The sequence below is a fragment of the Phocoena sinus genome, chromosome 5 (assembly GCF_008692025.1).
Source record: "Phocoena sinus isolate mPhoSin1 chromosome 5, mPhoSin1.pri, whole genome shotgun sequence".
Lineage (NCBI taxonomy): Eukaryota > Metazoa > Chordata > Mammalia > Artiodactyla > Phocoenidae > Phocoena > Phocoena sinus.
The window spans coordinates 110,894,355-110,912,571 of record NC_045767.1 but is presented as its reverse complement, the minus strand read 5'-3'; the positions used below and the strand labels follow the sequence as shown (position 1 = coordinate 110,912,571).

General features: G+C 37.1%; 1 protein-coding gene across 1 annotated transcript in view; it reads right to left on the bottom strand.

Moving 5' to 3' along the window:
- Window positions 1-18,217, bottom strand: part of IQCM (IQ motif containing M) — a 361,372-nt gene that overhangs the window by 184,464 nt on the left and 158,691 nt on the right. Inside the window, 1 exon segment of the mRNA XM_032632005.1 lies at window positions 13,964-14,098. Coding sequence (XP_032487896.1) covers window positions 13,964-14,098 — 135 coding nt within the window.

Sequence of the window (18,217 nt, the reverse complement as noted above, 5' to 3'; positions counted from 1 at the left end):
AATTATTTAGCTCACAGGGGGCATTAATGCAAGACAGGGGTTCTCATTCCCTTTCTGGCTCCAACAGCCCAAGGGTGAGGCTCACTGTATGGCACAGAGACCGCACTGCCATGGAGTTCTAGCACTCTAGCGATGGTTCCATCTTCTCTCTCCTTGACAAAGTCTTTGGAATTCCAGCAAGTGAAAGTTATAGGAATTATCTTTTAATCCATTCAAATTTATTTCTTACTTTAAAAGTCCGGGTACATTAACTTTCTTGGAATCAAAAGATTTGGAATTCACTTTACAACTTATTTAAATACATGAATATGTTATGAGACCTTGGCTAAGAGCCACTAGTTTAAGTGATTATTTAATATTCAATGTAAATCTCGGTGCTAGAAAATATGCACAATAAATTGTAGGTGTACACTCAATTTTGTGTCTTCTCTGATTGGTACTATGAATTAAACTCCATAAAAATATAAAAAGAAAGAGAAGGTTATGATATCTGCCTTTCTTATAGGCAGTTATTAGTACTGATGGGAGTTACTAACTATAATGCACATGCTATACTAATGTGCTTACATGGGTATTCCTATTTTTACCTCAAAGGATTATAAGTGCATTTAAGGATGTATATGAAAATCAAGTCCTCTATATCCAAACCACTAAACAACATCAGCTAAAAAGATGTCTGGTCCCTCATCATGCTAAAAAAATATATAAGCATTGGTAGATAAAGAATCACTGGCAGGAATACTTCTAAAGAATAGAAACCCAACATCTTTATGGTAGGAAAATAAGATATTTACATTAAGATTCCTAAGAAACTATGTTCTAAAAGAAGCTTACTCTATAAACATCTCCTTGCACAACAGGCCAACATGACTGATTTAAAAAAAAAAGAAAACACTTCTGTTGACTTCAGTGTGGTAACAGTCACAGAATTTTAAATTTTGGAAACATAAATACCAAAATGAAACTCTCGTGGGCTTGTACCTGAAGAGATAATCTTTAAGGAAACAATCCTTTAGCATTAACTTTTGGCTTCTATGCTGCCAAACTGGCAGCATCCTGCAAGAGGCTTGTTTTCATGAATCTGAATCACAAGTTTTCATTTCAATACCACTTATAACTTAGACCAGCATGATAGACTTCACAGCATAGGAGTGTCATGGTGCCTTATACAGCAGAGCATAATTCCTTTTAAAAGCTTGATTCAGGAATACTAGAAAGTGTTCATTCCTAAAGGTGACTTAAGAAGTGAATTGAGAACTGTAAAACCTACTTGACCATAAAGGTCTGAGAATTACTTTAAGCCCTTTGGACATTTTCACTTCACTGTGGGAATTAACAGGACTCTGGATCAAGTGAAATGCCAGAGGAAATAAAGCTCTTTAATGCAGTGTTTATGATGTTAGAATAATTATACTGTATCATAAAATTTTGCATTTCATAAGAATTTCTGATGAAATATTTTATATTAACATTTCTTTCATTTATCAGAGACTTCCAGAGCAAAGCTGTTCTCACCAAGGAGTTTATATTCCTGATCTTATAGTAATTCAATCACATAAAACAAAGACTTGTTGGTGGATCTCCGTGTGTTAGGAATACTGGGTGTGTAATCTTAATAAACAATGATCTAACAAAAGAAGCCTAAAGCCTTGTTCTCTAACAGACTTATAAAAGTAATTATACCTTTACTGAAGTTACACCACTCTCAAACCCCTGCTGTCCCTGCTGTTTCTTAAAGATGGTTATTTTCTACTTAAAGAAAACAGACAGGCTTTAGAAGAATAGCTGGTGTTAAGTAATATTACACAATTTAATCAGATTCTCTGTGCAGCTTACATAACAATGGTACAAATATTTCAACCCAAATAATAAAAGACTCAAAGTTTTAAAGAAACCCAAATGGCTAATTAGGGTAACCTAATAATCCTAGTAACAACTCATGTGACTGTAGGATAGAAAAGAAGGGAAAGGGGAGAGTCTTCCACAGGCAGTGACCATTCCCAGGGCATATCATTAGCATAGGCTTTCACAGGCTTTGCACAGCCATGGGTAGGGTCAAAAAAAGGCATTAACAGTGTTAAATAATGTAAGATGAGACAAAATGTCAAGAACTATCTTTTAAAAGTGTTAGAGGAGAAAGCAGGCAGAATTTTAGGAGCAGCTGCTTGGATTAGGTAGCTGAAGCAAGGTGAGGAGAGTCAGACCTTTCAGGATTGCTCTTTTTGCCCCTAGGGTTTGGTCTCTAGTTTATTCAGGGGTATTCAAGCTCTAGGGAAAAGTGTTTAAATAGCTCCTACTGTCACAAACTGATTTATATCCAAAATCTAATTTGCATTGTGCATTTGGAAACATCCATTTTCAATAGGCAGATGACAGGTGAATAAGGGACTTAAAATAAGAAGAATCCTATAGGGAAAAGCAGCCCCCATCAACTAGATCTCAGTGAATGATCTGGCATCTTTTAGTCAGCAGTTTTAGTAACATCGTGCCCTCTCCAGGCACCCACCTAGCAGACACGTCTCCTCTATTCAGTGTTACCAGAAACCCTGTAAATTCTAATTTGCTTTGCACACAATCCCTTATGCGTTAAACCTTGGTCTTTTTTTTATCTAGTTAACTCATCCTACAATGATTGACTAAGTCTTAAATACACTCTATAACTTTCCCTGATTTCCAAACTTAAGACATAATTAATATCTGTATCATCTTAGCACCTGATACATGTGTGAATGTGTAAGCATTTACAACATTGTATTTATCCGGTTATATATGTGCATGTCCTTCCAGTTATTATGGAGACTCTGAAACCTTTGAACCACATTACATTTCATAGCACACATTAAGTGCTTAGAAGATATTTGTTGAATATATTTGCAACAACAATTTTATCAAAAAAGATTCTGGATTGTCTCAACCAAGGAAGACATCCATATAATATGCTCTAATGCATTGCCTTTCTCTTTATGACTTATACCAGAAATTATCCATCAGAGAAGAGAAAGTGCTTGTACCTTTCACATGGCTGAAAGCATTAGAGAATATCGGTTAAAATACCAGGGGGAAAAAAGTGGCATCCTTTTACACAGGGTTACACTACACCACTGACAAAACCTTTATATCTTTGTAATGCACAGAAAGAGTCTGTAGATTCAGGGGACCTTAGCAGAAATCCCTCAGAGCAGGTGGGACAAACGTCAAACACTTCTCAAGCTATCCAGTGTTGCATAACAAAATACTTAAATCCTGCTAAAAAAAACTTCATGGCAGTACAATTCATTGGACTCACTGGTGAAGTGGAAGTGATAGTAGAAAGACTATTCCTGTTGTTCAGTCATCAGCATGCGTGCCAGACTTTCCTAATATTGACCACATGCCTTAATCATCTTTATTGCTTCATTTCTGATAAGTAGATTTTGTGCTAGGAATTATATTCATTTACCTGCCTCCACATTTTTGAGCATTTTGTCCTCCTCTAGTGAATAAATGTAGACCTATACGTCATAAGCTCTACTGAAATGGATCATGACAAGGATCTGAAGACCTGACCAATATCAATATGTCTAAAATGAGAATCATTTTCTCCACATAACAAGCCATCAAAGGAATCTAAACTGATTTGAAGAGGTAAGAAAAAAATCAACACCCATTGGCATTAACAGTATACATAACACACTTGATAGGAGATAAATGAGCAGATATTTCAGATCAGTGGGACAGGACACGCCACATGCTACATAGCCCGCCATCATTATCTGGCCACAACCTCATAAAAAGACAACGAAAAGCCAAACTAACTGAAATTAAAGCTTAATGGATGGAGGTTAGAAATAAAAATTAACTGCTTATAGAGAAACAGTGAGTTCATGGATTGAGATTTGTACCAGCAACATAAATACATAGTGTGATAACATTTTTATTAAATATATTTAAAAAAAAGAAGACAGATTGCCAGACACTTTCCCCAAATGGTTATGGAGGCACTAAGAGATCTTTAAAAGACCTGGCTACCTGCTGTAGTTGACCTCTAGTCATTCTGAATCATAAAACTGTCAGTATTTTTCATTTCATCTTTGCTTTTTGTATGCATTTTCAAAATGATTTATGATAAAAATGTGTTAAATTTCTTTTTTATTTATTATTATTTATTTATTAATTTTTGACTATGTTGGGTCTTCATTGCTGCACATGGACTTTCTCTAGTTGCAGAGAGCGGGGGCTCAGTGGTTGTGGCTCACAGGCTCTAGAGCACAGGCTGAGTAGTTGTGGCGCATGGGCTTAGTTGCTCCGTGGCAGGTGGCATCTTCCCAGACCAGAGATCGGACCCATGTCCCCTGCATTGGCAGGCGGATTCTTAACCACTGTGCCAACAGGGAAGTCCTTTCTTTTATAGAAGTAATTTAAAATAAGGCTTTTGTAACATGTTACCTCTGATAATTCTGTGTTATTTTTTTTAATGTTTATTTATTTATTTTCTTATTAGTCATCCATTTTATACACATCAGTGTATACATGTCAATCCCAATCTCCCAATTCATCACACCACCATCCCCAACCCCCGCCGCTTTCCCTCCTTGGTGTCCATACGTTTTTTTCTCTACTTCTGTGTCTCAATTTCTGCTCTGTAAACCAGTTCATCTGTTCCATTTTCTAGGTTCCACATATATGCGTTAACATACGATATTTGTTTTTCTCTTTCTGACTTACTTCACTCTGTATGAAAGTCTCTAGATGCATCCACGTATCTACAATTGACCCAATTTCATGTTTTTTTTATGGCTGAGCAATATTCCATTGTATATATGTACCACATCTTCTTTATCCATTCGTGTGTTGACGGGCATTTAGGTTGCTTCCATGTCCTGGCTATTGTAAACAGTGCTGCAATGAATATTGTGGTACATGTCTCTTTTGGAATTATAGTTTCCCCTGGGTATATACCCAGTAGAGGGATTGCTGGGTTATATGGTAATTCTATTGTTAGTTCTTTAAGGAACCTCCATATTGTTCTCCATAGTGGCTGTATCAATTTACATTCCTACCAACAGTGCAAGAGGGTTTCCTTTTCTTCACACCCTCTCCAGCATTTGTTGTTTGTAGAGTTTCTGGTGATGCCCATTCTAACTGGTGTGAGGTGACACCTCATTGTAGTTTTGACTTGCATTTCTCTAATAATGAGTGACGTTGAGCACCTTTTCATGTGCTTCTTGGCCGTCTGTATGTCTTCTTTGGAGAAATGTCTATTTAGGTCTTCTGCCCATTTTTGGATTGGGCTGCTTGTTTTTTTAATATTGAGCTGCATGAGCTGTTTATATAATTTGGAGATTAATCCTTTGTCCGATGATTCATTTGCAAATATTTTCTACCATTCTGAGGGCTCTCTTTTCATCTTGTTTATGGTTTCCTTTGCTGTGCAAAAGCTTTTAAGTTTCATTAGGTTCCATTTCTTTATTTTTGTTTTTATTTCCATTACTCTAGGAGGTGGATCAAAAAAGATCTTGCTGTGATTTATGTCAAAGAGTGTTCTTCCTATGTTTTCCTGTAAGACTTATATAGTGTCCAGTCTTAATTTAGGTCTCTAATCCATTTTGAGTTTATTGTTGTGTATGGTGTTAGGGAGTGTTCTAATTTCATTCTTTTATATGTAGCTGTCCAGTTTTCCCAGCACCACTTATTGAAGAGACTGCCTTTTCTCCACTGTATATTTGCCTCCTTTATCATACATTAGCTGACCATAGGTGCATGGGTTTATCTCTGGGCTTTTTATCCTGTTCCATTGATCTATATTTCTGTTTTTGTGCCAGTACCATATTGTCTTGATTACTGTCGCTTTGTAGTATAGTCTGAAGTCAGAGAGTCTGATTCCTCCAGCTCCATTTTTTTCCCTTAAGACTGCTTTGGCTATTCAGGGTCTTTTGTGTCTCCATACAAATTTTAAGATTTTTTGTTCTAGTTCTATAAAAAGTGCCATTGGCAATTTGATAGGGATTGCACTGAATCTGTAGATTGCTTTGGGTAGTATAGTCATTTTCACAATATTGATTCTTCCAATCCAAGAACATGGTATATCTCTCCATCTGTTGGTATTATCTTTAATATCTTTCATCAGTGTCTTATAGTTTTCTGCATACAAGTCTTTTGTCCCCTTAGGTAGGTTTATTCTTAGGTATTTTATTCTTTTTGTTGCAATGGTAAATGGGAGTGTTTCCTTAATTTCTCTTTCAGATTTTTCATCATTAGTGTATAGAAATGCAAGAGATTTCTGTGCATTAATTTTGTATCCCACAGCTTTACCAAATTCATTGATTTGTAGTTTTCTGGTGGCATCTTTACAATTCTCTATGTATAGTATCATGTCATCTGCAAACAGTGACTGTTTTACTTCTTCTTTTCCAACTTGGATTCCTTTTATTTCTTTTTCTTCTCTGATTGCCACGGCTAGGACTTCCAAAATTATGTTGAATAATAATGGTGAGAGTGGACATCCTTGTCTTGTTCCTGATCTTAGAGGAAATGCTTTCAGTTTTTCACCATTGAGAATGATGTTTGCTGTGGGTTTGTCATATATGGCCTTTATTATGTTGAAGTAGGTTCCCTCTATGTGCACTTTCTCGAGAGTTTTTATCATAAATGGGTGTTGAATTTTGTCAAAAGCTTTTTCTGCATCTATTAAGAGGATCATATGGTTTTTATTCTTCAATTTCTTAATATGGTGTATCACACTGATTGGTTTGAGTATACTGAAGAATCCTTGCATATCTGGGATAAATCCCACTTGATCATGGTGTATGATCCTTTTAATGTGCTGTTGGATTCTGTTTGCTACTATTTTGTTGAGGATTTCTGCATCTATATTCATCAGTGATATTGGTCTGTAATTTTCTTTTTTTGTAGTATCTTTGTCTGGTTTTGGCATCAGGGTGATGGTGGCCTTATAGAATGAGTTTGGGTGTGTTCCTTCCTCTGCAATTTTTTGGAAGAGTTTGAGAAGGATGGGTGTTAGCTGTTCTCTAAATGTTTGATAGAATTCACCTCTGAAGCCATCTGGTCCTGGACTTTTGTTTGTTGGGAGATTTTTAATCACAGTTTCAATTTCATTACTTGTGATTGGTCTGTTCATATTTTCTGTTTCCTCCTGGTTCAGTCTTGGAAGGTTATACCTTTCTAAGAATTTGTCCATTTCTTCCAGGTTGTCCATTTTATTGGCATAGAGTTGCTTGTACTAGTTTATTAGGATGCTTTGTATTTCTGTGGTGTCTGTTATAAATTCTCCTTTTTCATTTCTAATTTTATTGATTTGAGTCCTCTCCCTCTTTTTCTTGATGAGTCTGGCTAATGGTTACCAATTTTGTTTATCTTCCCAAAGAACCAGCTTTTAGTTCTATTGATCTTTGCTATTGTTTTCTTTGTTTCTATTTCATTTATTTCTGCTCTGATCTTTATGATTTCTTTCCTTCTACTAATGTTGGGTTTTGTTTCTTCTTCTATCTCTAGTTCCTTCAGGTGTAGTGTTAGATTGAGATTTTTCTTGTTTCTTGATGTAGGCTTGTATAGCTATAAACTTCCCTCTTAGAACTGCTTTTGCTGCATGCCATAGGTTTTGGATTGTCGTGTTTTCATTGTGATTGGTCTCTAGGTATTTTTTGATTTCCACTTTGATTTCTTCAGTGACCTATTGGTTATTTAGTAACGTATTGTTTAGCCTCCACATGTTTGTGTTTTTTACGTTTTTTTCCCTGTACTTGATTTCTAATATCATAGCATTGTGGTCAGAAAAGATGCTTGATATGATTTCAATTTTCTTAAATTTACTGAGGTTTGATTTGTGACACAAGATGTGATCTGTCCTGGAGAACGTTCCATGCAAACTTGAGAAAAAAGTGTAATCTGCTGTTTTTGGATGGAATGTCCTATAAATATCAATTAAATCTATCTGGTCTATTGTGTCATTTAAAGCTGCTGTTTCCTTATTAATTTTCTATTTGGATGGTCTGTCCATTGGTGAAAGTGAGGTGTTAAAGTCCCCTACTATTGCTGTGTTACTGTCAATTTCCTCTTTCAGAGCTGTGAGCAGGTGTCTTATGTATTGAGGTGCTCCTATGTTGGGTGCATATATATTTATAATTGTTATATCTTCTTGGATTGATCCCTTGATCATTATGTAGTGTCCTTCCTTGTCTCTTGTAATGTTCTTTATTTTAAAGTCTATTTTATCTGATATGAGTATTGCTACTCCAGATTTCTTTTGATTTCCATTTGCACAGAATATCATTTTCCATTTCCTCACTTTCAGTCTGTATGTGTCCCTAGGTCTGAAGTTTTTCTCCTATAGACAGCATATATATGGGTTTTGTTTTTGTATCCATTCAGCAAGCCTGTGTCTTTTGGTTGGAGCATTTCATCCATTCATGTTTAAGATAATTATCAATATGTATGTTCCATTTACCATTTTCTTGATTGTTTTGTGTTTGTTTTTGTAGGTCCTTTTCTTCTCTTGTGTTTCCCATTTAGAGAAGTTCCTTTAGCACTTGTTGTAGAGCTGGTTTGGTGGTGCTGAATTCTCTTAGCTTTTGCTTGTCTGTAAAGCTTTTGACTTCTCCATTGAATCTGAATGAGATCCTTGCTGGGTAGAGTAATCTTGGTTGTAGGTTCTTCCCTTTCATCACTTTATGTATATCATGCCATTCTCTTCTGGCTTGTAGAGATTCTGCTGAGAAATCAGCTGTTAACCTTATGGGAGTTCCCTTGTATGTTATTTGTCATTTTTCCGTTGCTGCTTTCAATAATTTTTCTTTGTCTTTTATTTTTGCCAATTTGATTTCTATGTGTCTCAACGTGTTTCTCCTTGGGTTTATCCTGTATGGGACTCTCTGCACTTCCTGGACATGGGTGGGTATTTCCTTTCCCATGTTAGGGAAGTTTTCGACTATAATCTGTTCAAATATTTTCTCGGGGCCTTTCTCTCTCTCCTCCTTCTGGGACCCCTATAATGTGAATGTTTTTGCGTTTAATGTTGTCCCAGAGGTCTCTTAGGCTGTCTTCATTTCTTTTCATTTTTTTTCTTTATTCCATTCCGCAGCAGTGAATTCCACCATTCTGTCTTCCAGGTCACTTATCCGTTCTTCTGCCTCAGTTACTCTGCTATTGATTCCTTCTAGTGTATTTTTCATTTCAGTTATTTTATTGTTCATCTCTGTTTGTTCTTTAATTCTTCTAGATCTTTGTTAAACATTTCTTGCATCTTCTCGATCTTTGCCTCCGTTCTTTTTCCGAGGTCCTGGATCATCTTCACTATCATTATTCTGAATTCTTTTTCTGGAAGGTTGCCTATCTCCACTTCATTTAGTTGTTTCTCTGGGGTTCTTTGTTGTTCCTTCATCTGGTACACAGCCCTCTGCCTTTTCATCTTGTCTTTCTGTGAATGTGGTTTTGCAGGTTTTGCAGGTTGCAGGATTATAGTTCTTCTTGCTTCTGTGTCTGCCCTCTGGTGGATGAGGCTATCTAAGAGGCTTGTGGAAGTTTCCTGATGGGAGGGACTGGTGGTGGGTAGAGCTAGGTGTTGCTCTGGTGGGCAGAGCTCAGTAAAACTTTAATCTACTTGTCTGCTGATGGGTGGGGCTGGGTTCCCTCCCTGTTGGTTGTTTGGCCTGAGGTGACCCAACACTGGAGCTCGGGCTCTTTGGTGGGGCTAATGGCAGACTTTGGGAGGGCTCACACCAAGGAGTACTTCCCAGAACTTCTGCTGCCAGTGTCCTTATCCCTTGGTGAGCCACAGCTGACTCCCACCTCTGCAGGAGACCCTCCAACACTAGCAGGTAGGTCTGGTTCAGTTTCCTATGGGGTCACTGCTCCTTCCCCTGGCTCCCGATGCACACGCTACTTTGTGTGTGCCCTCCAAGAGTGGAGTTTCTGTTTCCCCCAGTCCTGCTGAAGTCCTGCAATCAAATCCCACTAGCCTTCAAAGTCTGATTCTCTAGGAATTCTTCCTCTCATTGCCAGACCCCCTGACGTGTGGCTCAGAACCTTCACTCCAGTGGGTGAGCTTCTGTGGTATAAGTGTTCCCCAGTTTGTGAGTTAACCACCCAGCAGTTATGGGATTTGTTTCTATTGTGATAGCACCCCTCCTACCTTCTCATTGCAGCTTCTCCTTTGTCTTTGCATATGGGGTATCTGTTTTGGTGAGTTCCAGTGTTTTCTTGTCGATGATTGTTCAGCAGTTAGTTGTGATTCCGGTGTTTTCAAAAGAGGGAGTGAGAGCATATCCTTCTACTCTGCCATCTTGAACCAATCTCCTTTCACTCTTTTATCATTAAAATTTCTTATGCCCCAGAATACTACCTTTTTTAGTCCTCTTTAATCCCTTCTATGCTTAATCAAAATCTTATTATTAGGGTTTCCCTGGTGGCGCAGTGGTTGAGAGTCCGCCTGCTAATGCAGGGGACGCAGGGTCATGCCCCGGTCCGGGAGGATCCCACATGCTGTGGAGCAGATGGGCCCGTGAGCCATGGCCGCTGAGCCTGCGCATCCGGAGCCTGTGCTCCGCAACAGAAGAGGCCACAACAGTGAGAGTCCCGCATACCACACAAAAAAAATAAAAATCTTATTATTAGACAGTTTGTTCATATGAAAACAATTTTAGGGGAAACTCATTATATGCTCTCCATTTAATAACATAAAGCCATATCTTGAGAAAATAACAGAAAATCCAGTGTTGTCTGCTTGTAGTGGGTAAAGCTGTGCCCTGAGGAGCAGGAGGCCCAGGATACAGTTACAGTTTGCCACCAACTAGTCAGGGAGGCTGAAATAATTCACATCCTATCTCAGACCATTGTTTCTTCAGATGCAGAGGGTATTTCGGGTTATAACATTTTTGTCTAGGGCTCCACAGTGAAAGTGGATTTGTCTTCATTGTTGAGTTCATTTCAATTGCAGAAAACAAACTAAAAGTTCTATTTATGTGTTGAGAAAACACTGGAAAACCTTCAAAGTTCAAACTTCTAAAATTAGTTAGATATGAGAATAGATAATATAGAATCAGATTATGATTTTGTTTCCTTTGAGATATGCCATCCTATTGTTATTAGTTTCATTTGTTGAGATGTAAATGAATATCAAGTAAAGGTTCTCATGTTTGCATAGTCTTCAGCTTTTAAGATCAGCCACGACATGTAGTCTGAAGGGGCTTCATTATCCCAAAGGAAGATTTTCAGACAAAAATCACATCCTCAGTCACAATTTTTTGTTACCATAGTGATAAGAAAAAAAATGGAAAAAAAAAAAAAAGCTAAAAATACCTGAACACATACAGACAGTTTTGGAACTTTGACCTACTTGGTGTCCTACACTGACGAAGTTAATCAGTTTAATTAAGTACCTATGGGTTAGGTGAAATATTCTACTGGATGAAAAAATGTGTAGGTTGCACATCTGGAGCTATTATCCACAATCAAATAAGTCAGTATGAATGAAGAAGATTGACAATCCAAAATGCATAAAATCAGATTCTCTTAGAAGAAGCAAGCAGAAAACATTAATTTAGCTCCACTTCCCATAAATTTTCTGTTTTCTTTCCATTATTTTAGAATATCTCCATTTTAAATTAAAGCTTCTTATAAACCACTAGAATTTTTGAACTGGATGTAGCAGCATAATTGGATATATATTTTAAATTATGTTAGAGTGGCTTCTTTCTATAAAGGAAAGCTTCCCAATTTTAGGCAGTATAATAAAAACAGTATGTTTTACACTAACTGTTCTTTTGAAAATTCTAGTTTTAATAAGAAATTTAATAGAGTAAATCATTTTCAGAAAACCTACTATATTGCAAGGCATTATCTAGTCTGTGAAAGATCAATAAAAGGCAATACTTTCTGTCAAGAATATTTTAACCATCTATCTAATTATGCTTTTGTAACACTGAACTTTTAAATTTTACTCCACATAGTAAAATGGAAAGAGCATTGAACTTGACTTGAAGAGACCAGGGATAGTTTCTGCTCTCCTAATGATTTAAAAAGGTCTCTAAGTCTCAGTTCTCTCATTTGTAAAATGAACAAAAATGAGCATATCATCTTCTCTAGCACACAGGTCATTATGGTAAGCAAGAGATGATATGGGTGTAAACCAGTTGATAACATTCAATACAAAAATCTCTATAGAAATACGTCATTCAACAACTAGGTTCAACATTTTAACATTTTCAAAATAAAAATTATGAAAATTAATTTTCATAATTATCTAAGTATACTTAAAATTATTTAATAATAATAATAGCAAACACTTATTCAGCACTTATAATGGGCCACATGTTTTACATGAATTATTTCATTTTAATCTCATAACAGCCCAATGACTTAGAGAGTATTATCTTCCTTTTACATATATATAAAGTAAGGCATAGCAGAGATAAATAACTTGTCCAAAGACATACAGCTAATAAGTGCTGAAGCCAGGAATTAAATCCAGGCAAGCTAATACTAAGCCATGCCCTAAACCTAAGCCTTTATGATATACTCCAAAATAATCAGTGAAGGAAAATATCACTATGAAACTGTTAATTTGAAGAAAAACATATTTTAAATTACCAAGTTTCTGAAGTATAAGTTTCTGAAATCGCTAATTGATTTTATTTTGCTGCATTCAATTTTTAAAATTTTATTATTATTTATTATAAAGAAAAATGGTAAGAATTTAAATATAAACAGTAAATACATCATACCCTTATGATAGGTTATTACTCTATCATAAATAATGTTGTAAAAGATACTTATGGCTTGGAAATTAATGAGTATTGTTAAGCAAAAAAGTAGATTTTCAAGTATTTAGAAAACTCCAATTTTCATAAAAATGTTATATGCACAGAAAAAAACTGGGAATGATGAACATCAAATGTTAATTGCTATTTGTTAGTAATCTTATATATTTCTATATTCCCATATTTTCTATAATAAATATTTAATGTTTTTGTCATCAGGAAAAATTTGCTTAAACATCCAACATGATCTGGATGCTTCTCCAGACTGTGAACAAATATTTACCAAGAGTCTAGAAATCTTTTCTAGGTGCTAGGGATTCAGCAGTGGCAAAGCAAAGTCCATACATAGGTAAAGAATTAGATAATTACACTAAGAACTAACAAAGGAAGAGAACTTCAACCTTTAATGAAGCTTCAACCTTGTCACTCTGACATTAATCATACCTTCCTACTGGTATGTGGGCCCTTCACCTCTATTAAAAAAAAAGATCCTGAAATATTTTGTTTTGCTTGTTTATCTTTTCCTCTCAATTAAATTACGGGTACATCATTCATCATCTTTAAACATGGCAGCCAACCGTAGCATTAGTGTGGACACAGAAAGAAATGATGAGAAGAATCTTAAGGAGTTAAGGAAAATTCATTGAGATTTCCCATACCTTGGTGACAATTTCCACTCCATTACTAATCTTTAGAGAATGGAGAAATGTTGCTCCAGTTAACTTACTAAATATTCCCATACAAAAACAATATTATCATTTCACTTATTGACTGTTCAGAAAAGAAATGATTTTCTAACTGTGAAAATCTATTGTATAGAAATAATTGATAATGTTTAAACATTTAAACTTGACTATATTCTTTGGTACCAAATCTATTCAGCAGAAATCATTTTAGCATCAGTATTTAAAATACACGGTGGTTTAAAATATATCCTGACATAACTTATATTGTATCAAAAATACATTAAAAGCTTAAAAAGCTAAAGAATCTCTTCTACCTCTCTAAAAATAATTTTACCGTATTAACTTCTTTTAACCTGTTCTTTTAATCTCTTCTTTCATATATATTAAAATCAGGTTTTGAAAATTTGAAAAAAAGGGACTTATAAGACAAGTTTAATGAAAGTAAGAGAAGGAAGGAAAGAACAAAGGAGGAAAACAGGGAGGAAAGAAAGAAAGGAGAAAGCAAAAAAAGAAATGAGAAAATACCTCTATGGACCAGGTCCCAAACCTCATCAATTTGCTGGTGCATTGGGAAATGACCACAGTCATTGAAGTACTTAAGGAGCTCACTTCTTTCTAATCCTTGCCAATCTTCTCTTCTAGCAAACACTGTTTCATAGACTACAAGGAAAAAAAGATAAAATAAAATATTTTCTTTGTAAATAACATATCAAGTATACACCCCACCTGAAAGTGTGATCTGGATTTGAAGACACTTGCACTCCAGTTTTATTTTGATGTCTGGTGATAAGCCTCCATGAGGGGAGTAGGACCATGTCAGCCTCCTGGGGCAGGCAGAGGAAGTGGGCATGCTTCTCCCTCCCCAACTCCAAAGGAGGGAAATTTGGTCTTGCTTCCCCAAAGAGAACACTGGCATCCTCTGGCCTGGTTTACATGACAGTTGTCCATAGACTCTACATATATCAACGTTCAAACCACATCGTAAGACATAGCTCAGGGCTTCTGGTGGCCTGATTTCTGTTGACCCATTTCAGCATTCATTTTTTATTAGTTTTGATTAGTTTCCCTAATTTTTTCATCTCTTTTTGACTTCTACCCACATTCTAACTGTTTACTTGAATTGGTGATTCCACATTGGACTGCTTATTCTACTGCTGATTTTGCCCTTAAAATATCTACTTTTGGTAACTTCATGCATTCCTACTTCCTACTTTAATGTCTTTTGTCACTCCTGGCTCAAGGCTTCCCCAGAAAATCATTCAGTCGGGACAACCCTCACCTATTTCCCATACTTGGCATTAGACAGGGTTTAGATAATGACCAAGAGAACTGATGCACGCGTTTTGTAAGTGTAGTTCTCCATTTTATTTTTGTTTCAAAAAGGTGAAATTGAGTCTCCATTCTAAAGTATATGGATTAGCCCCATAAAGCTAATTGTTAATCAGCACTTACAAGTTGACAGGGTCTGTCCTCAGCACAGGTTTAGCTCTGAAATACGGGCTCCCAATGACAAAGGGCACCAGAGTAGTTTCTAACAGAAGTTAATGTATCATCCTGACAATCAACCATATAGACTTCAATTTTCTATCCATTCACTCATCCACTCATTCAGTTGAGATGGACAGTCATAAGACATCAACAAGTTCAAGAAACATTTAGTGATTGCCTGAATACGAGTAGCTATTCCAGATTCTGAAACACAGCAGAAAATAAACATAAATGTCTATTTAATATCTCTATGATTTTTTCTCTCTATTCTAACAAGCAAACTAGAGCAGTTGCTGTTGGTGTCTCCATTCATATTGCCTTGTCCCTTACATGCCTGTGCATGCTAATCTGATTTAAATTTCCAGCACCTGCATTTCATTGCCTAAGGGGTCCCTCTGGCTGCAGGACTCCACTCTGCCTACCTGTGCAGCAAGCCAGAAGTGCCAGGCGATCAAGGCTCCCATTGGAGCAGCTCTTCATCTCTGACTGGGGGAGTTGGTGGGTAAAGACACAGCACTTGAGGCAAGATGGCTACACTGTTCCCTAGAGGGATTAAGCTGTGGTTGCCCACATGGTAACCATGTGGGCACCTTTGGTTAGATGGATGGATGATGCACCTTTTCCTTCCTTCCATCTCTTCCCTGACTCATTTCTCCATTCTGCTAACAGTATTTCCCCAAATAAGTTAGTTGCACTCCCTCTCACTTTTTAAAGGATTAAGTAAAAGAAGCCCCAGCAGTTTCCTAATGAAAGAAGAGTTTTCTCTTTCTCTGCCTCTCTTACTTGTTTTCTCTTTCTGCCTTCTTCTTCCTGCCTTTTCATCTCTCCAATACTTTGCTCCTTCCTGCTTTTTTCTCTAGAAACCAGGCTGTTGGACTGGGGAAACTGATCTGAGTTCTATGATTCTATGACTGATTCTATGACTTACATAGAATCTCTTTCTCTCTCTGGATTATTCCTTCCTCAACCTCTAGCCACCAAAAAGGAGGCATTCTAACTCGAAGAATTCTGGTTATTGATAAATACTTTTGGTACATAATTTTAGCATAATTAATAGGCTTAATGAAAACTATCCTTTCAAAAAATATTTTTGAGCCCTTCTGATAAACCAAGCATTTGTTAACAGTGGGTATGTATTAATGAACATAACAGACACAGTTCTTGTCTTCATGGAACTTACAGTCCACTATAAAATAAACATTTTATGACTAGCTGAAACTACCAAAAATGTAGCACTTTTACTTTATAAGGCAATAAGTTGCTGATTCTAGTTAAATATAATTTATTCGGATCATTTTGTTGTTGTAGTTTTATTTCGTTTTTAAAGAAAAGTTACAAAAGCCATTGTTGGTGTTTTAAAATAAATTTATTTGTTTATTTATTTTTGGCTGCGTTGGGTCTTCATTGCTGCGCACAGGCTTTCTCTAGCTGCGGCAAGCAGGGGCTACTCTTCATTGCAGTGGCTGAGCTTCTCATTGCGGTGAACATGTTGTGGAACATGGGCTCTAGGCACGTGGGCTTCAGTAGTTGCAGCATGCGGCCTCAGTAGTTGTGGCTCGTGAGCTCTAGAGCACAGGCTCAGTAGTTGTGGAGCACGGGCTTAGTTGCTTGGCAGGTGAATTCTTTTTTTTTTTTTTTTCTTCTTGCGGTACGCGGGCCTCTCACTCTTGTGGCCTCTCCCGTTGTGGAGCACAGGCTCCGGACGCGCAGGCTCAGTGGCCATGGCTCACGGGCCCAGCAGCTCCGCAGCATGTGGGATCCTCCTGGACCAGGGCCTGAACCCGTGTCCCCTGCATCGGCAGGCGGTCTCTCAACCACTGCACCACCAGGGAAGCCTTACAGGTGAATTCTTAACCACTGTGCCACCAGGGAAGTCCCATCCAAGAATTCTTAAATGGAACACAATGATGACAGGGAACCAAGCAAATGTTCACCTTGTATGAGCATCAGTTACTCCCTGTGCCCTCACACAGTGACATCCATGGGAGTTACTTCTTGCTCCCAGGCTATTATGTTCCAGCTCCTAGAGTTTTCTGCTTTTTGAAGTTGTGTCTCATCCTTCATAGCCTATCAGAAGTCAACTCACAGTCTCCTCTCCAATGTTCCAATTTCAGGATTCTAAGTTTCTATGGGCCTTCACTTTGCTGAACTTCCCGACCCCCAGAGTGTCCCCCAGATTGCAGGGGCCAATCTTCACCCACCCATAGTGTTTCTGCTTCTTGGCTGTTGCCATCTTTCTCCAGGAACTGAGTCTGCACATGCAAAAGCAGTTTTAAGTTTAAAACAAACTCGAGAAGGAGATACAGAAATTTCTCATAAATCCTTTACCCCCCCACTCAAACATAACTCCTCCCCCCATTATCAATTATTAATCAATGCACCAACTCCAGAGTGGTGTGTTTGTTATCAAGAATAAACCTACACTGACACATCATAATCACTAAAGCCAATAGTTTACCTTGGTGTTGTACATTCTTTGGGTTTGGACAAATGTATAATAACATGTATCCATCACTGTACAAAATAGTTTCATGGTCCTAAAACTCCTCTGTGCTTGCTGATTCATTCTTCCCCCAGCCCATCCCACCCAAGGCAACCATCAATCTTTTTATTTTCTCCACAGTTTCACCTTTTCCAAAATGTCAGATAGTTGGAATCATACAGAATGTGGCCTTTTCAGATTGGCTTCTTTCACTTAGTAATATGCACTTAAGGTTCCTCCATTTCTTTTCATGGCTTAACAGCTCATTTCTTCTTCTAACGAAATGATATTCACTGTCTGAAATTCACCAGTTTATTTATCCATTCACCTACTAATGGAGGGAAAAGCTTGGAAGGTTGTTCCAAGCTTTAGCAATTATGAAAATGCTGCTATAGATATCCATGTGTAGGGTTTGTGTGAACATAAATCCCCTGTGTCTAAACAACAAGGAGAATGATTGCTGGATTTTATGGCAAGAGTGCGTTTAATTTTGTAAAAAAACACCAAACTGTCTTTCAAAATGGCTGTATCATTTTGCTTTCCCACCAACAATGAATAACAGTGCCTGCTGCTTCACATCCTTGCCAGCGTTTGGAGCTGTCAGTGTTCTGGATTTTGGCCATTTTAATAGGTGTGTAGTGGTATCTATTTGTTGTTTTAATTTGCACTTCCCTGATGACAAATGATGTGGAACATCATTCCATATGCTTATTTGTTACCTGTGCTGAGGTCTCTGTTGAGATCTTTGGCCCATGTTTTAATCAAGTTGTTTGCTTTCTTATTGTTGACTTTTAAGAGTTCCTTATATA